Source organism: Cryptomeria japonica, chromosome 7, assembly GCF_030272615.1.
Source record: "Cryptomeria japonica chromosome 7, Sugi_1.0, whole genome shotgun sequence".
Taxonomy (NCBI): domain Eukaryota; kingdom Viridiplantae; phylum Streptophyta; class Pinopsida; order Cupressales; family Cupressaceae; genus Cryptomeria; species Cryptomeria japonica.
In genome coordinates, this window is record NC_081411.1 from 742,243,522 (window position 1) to 742,246,816 (window position 3,295).

The following is a 3,295-nucleotide window of genomic DNA, read 5'->3' on the forward strand; positions in this document are numbered from 1 at the left end:
AAATTAAGGATACCCACATCAGATTATCTTTTAGTAGTTTTGCTTGATATACCCTTTCAAGCACGCCTGCCATGATAAACTATTACATTTACTGTTATTACACTATACAAATATAATCCTGCAGTTGAAAGAAGTAGAATACACACAAAAAAATGATTTCCTTACACATTTGCAACAGCGCCTCTCTACACAAACTTTTACAACATAAACAACAGGTTTCCTTACATCGAAGTGATAACAATAGCACGATAGCCTACCCAGCACAAAAGAGATTAGCTAGCTGTACTATTCCGCACATCCGTGCCATATTGTCTTTCTTAGTTTGTTATCATACAACATATTCTACTCAACACTGGATAATCAGTTTTGTTACAAAGAACATTTGTTCTACATAAAAATTACACAAGAACAACAACTAACACAAGGCCTGATTGCATTTCAACCCAGAAGTTTTAAGATCATGATAAGTCATTACCTACACAGAACATCTGAACAGACAGCAATATACACTCAGGAAACTAGGATCTTGACCAACAACAGGACTTAAAACAGCTGAATCATTTCATTTTCTCACCTAATTGATTCCCCAGTTTCCAGTAACATAACTAAAAGTATTAGCCTCTGTAAGTTCATGGGCATTAAAGCTGCCATAGCTATCAGTTTCCATCTGCAGCGATGGAGAAGGAGAAACAACTTGGGCAGAGGAAGAAGCGCTCAAGGAATTGCAGTTATTACTTAAAGCATAGCCCATCATCTCATGAAACCAAATCTGGTACTTGAGAAACTTAACATACTGAATGGCCTCGTCAAGCATGGAAGCAGTGTCCATCTTTGTACCACCGGGAACAAGGGTCTGCAGAATTCTGAACCTCTTACTGATCCGATGCCTCCTCTGACGAGCTGCCACGCTCTGAGGATCCACCGACAGCTTGGTTGTGTTGTGCTGCTTCGACTGAATTTTCTTCTTCTGATTCTGCACAACCTGCTTTTTAGATGTCGAAGCAGAGGTCGAATGGCCTGAAACCACATTTCCTCCACAGAATCCTCCAGAAGGAGTGTTATTATTCCGTTGGGGCACGCAAATTTCATGACCCACATTGCCATTCAGCATTGAAACATCATTTTCATTGATCTGAGCATGAGCATGAGCATTAGCATACCCTGAAGCAGCCATGGAGTAGTCGTAGATCTTATACTCCATTGCAAAAATGGGTCTATGACTACAAACCAAATATGTCAAGATAGCTCGGTGGAGAAACCATATTTGAAGGAAGAAGAAACAATTTTATTTATTTTTTTTTTTTCATAAAGTTGATTTGGGTTTATTGTTTGACTGTGCTGTCGGTGTAATTGCGAGGGGAGAATTGAAGGAAATGTTGTAACATCAAGAGAGGACGGATTGACAGTGCACACAGAACAAGAAGCTCATTTGTTTGAATATTGAGATATAGACAGTCTTCACCATCATTAAAGAGCCCACGTCATGTTGCCGATTAAATCTCATCATTCAGAGTAGGGATGTCTATTTAACCTGCAACTCAAACAGTACTGAATGTTTGGGATTTTTTTGGGTGTAAATTTACGGCCTAAATTTACCATAGCCTACTTGTCGAATGTTTAGTCTGCACGTGCAGCGTGAGGTGGAGATAAGTCAAAAGACTCGAGACTACATAAATAAAAACAAACGTCACAAATCTGCTATGCAGGTCATTTCCAATCCGTGCATGGACAATCAGTTTGATTTGGGCACTTCTTTCATACATATACACTAATTGTACCTCAGTATTATTATGATTATGTGAAATCATAACAAAGCTCTTCCTTAAGCAATCTGTAGGTAGCGTAATGTTTTATAATATTCTTTAGAAAAGTAGTTGTCAATCTTCTTCACAATTGAGATGAAATGAAGACGATAGCTGATCAGTAAAATATGAATCCTAAATTTCATATATCTTCATTTATTGTAATTTGTTTTCATTACATTTTGTTTTTTTCTCTTTTCTTACATCTATCTCTTTATCATTCATCGTTTAAGAATCTATTTGTGTAGGGAAAAATCATTAGTAGTCGTTATAGTTAATTTTGTGCATCCATCAATCTTAAACGATATATCGGATTTTTCAAAGATTTTTTCACTAGCTACATAGACATAAATCAAATAGAACTATATATTTTGCACCTTTGGTTCTCTAGTATCTTATCTTTATGATTGTGGATGAGTTTTGAACGCATCCTCAGTTGAACTGAAATAAGTATCTCTACACTTACCCTCCCATCTTCCATGGTATACATTATAAAACATGTCTCTAAGTGATTAGATGTATATATGGAATGACACCTACTATTAGGGCATTTTAAGATGTATTTATTAATCTCTTTTAAGTATATAAAGTTTTTATTTAGCTTTTGGGATTTTCTTTATTTAATTATAAGTGTATTTTTATCAATATTATATGGAATTCGAATGTTATCAATTTATTTCTATACTAACATTAATAAAATAAAAAGGTTTCTTGATAACTATAGTTTTGAAAGTATACATTCCTTGGAAACATCTTATACTTTTCAAAATCCAAGCTACAACTAGTAATAACTCTTCAAAGGAGGTATCCTAAAAAGACAAAGCGTTTCTCATACCTTTTTCCATCACTTGGGATTCAACACCATTTAACATCTGAAAAGCATGGTAAACTATGTCTCAACAACTTACTTGGTTAGATCAATCTATAATACATGGACTTAGCTTTCCAACTTCAAATTTGTGGAATATATTGTTTCAATATGGTGAACAATAACTAGGCATCATCAATTGGTTCAAGGGAAAAAGATTGTTCAATAAAGGTATCAAGCCTTTCAAATACATGTGGGATATTCCCAATCTCAGGTGGAAGTCCTAGAATCAACTCAAGGATGAACTTTCTCTTAAAGAACTTGAAAAATAAGTTCTTTTGGAAATTCAAAACCTCACTCCTTTTCCTCATGCTAAAGTTGTCATCTTTATATCAATATAAATTTTGAAATATTGGAAACAACTAATGCTCACATCTTCTTCCCCCTCAAATCCATCTATTGCATGTTTTTCCCTTCCTTTCCCTTCCCCCCCCATCTAAATTTCAAATGAAACCATAAGTTGACTTGAACCAAATGGTTGTCCCTTGTTGGAATATGAAGTCAATTCTAGTGTTATTCTAGTAGTGATAAATACTCAAGAGTGACTAGGTCACTAGTGTTATTCCAATGCTGACGAATAGTTGACATGGGGTACCATAGTAGTGTCTCAAGTTTGCACTCAACA

The 3,295-nt window shown here is 35.2% G+C and overlaps 1 protein-coding gene across 1 annotated transcript; it reads right to left on the bottom strand.

The window, feature by feature from the left end:
- Positions 1-353: 353 nt before the first annotated feature.
- On the bottom strand, positions 354-1,282 carry LOC131071925 (transcription factor bHLH140). Its single transcript, XM_058007900.2, has one exon. The coding sequence runs from the start codon at positions 1,199-1,201 to the stop codon at positions 575-577; it is 627 nt and encodes a 208-aa protein (XP_057863883.1). The 5' UTR covers positions 1,202-1,282; the 3' UTR covers positions 354-574.
- Positions 1,283-3,295: the final 2,013 nt, after the last annotated feature.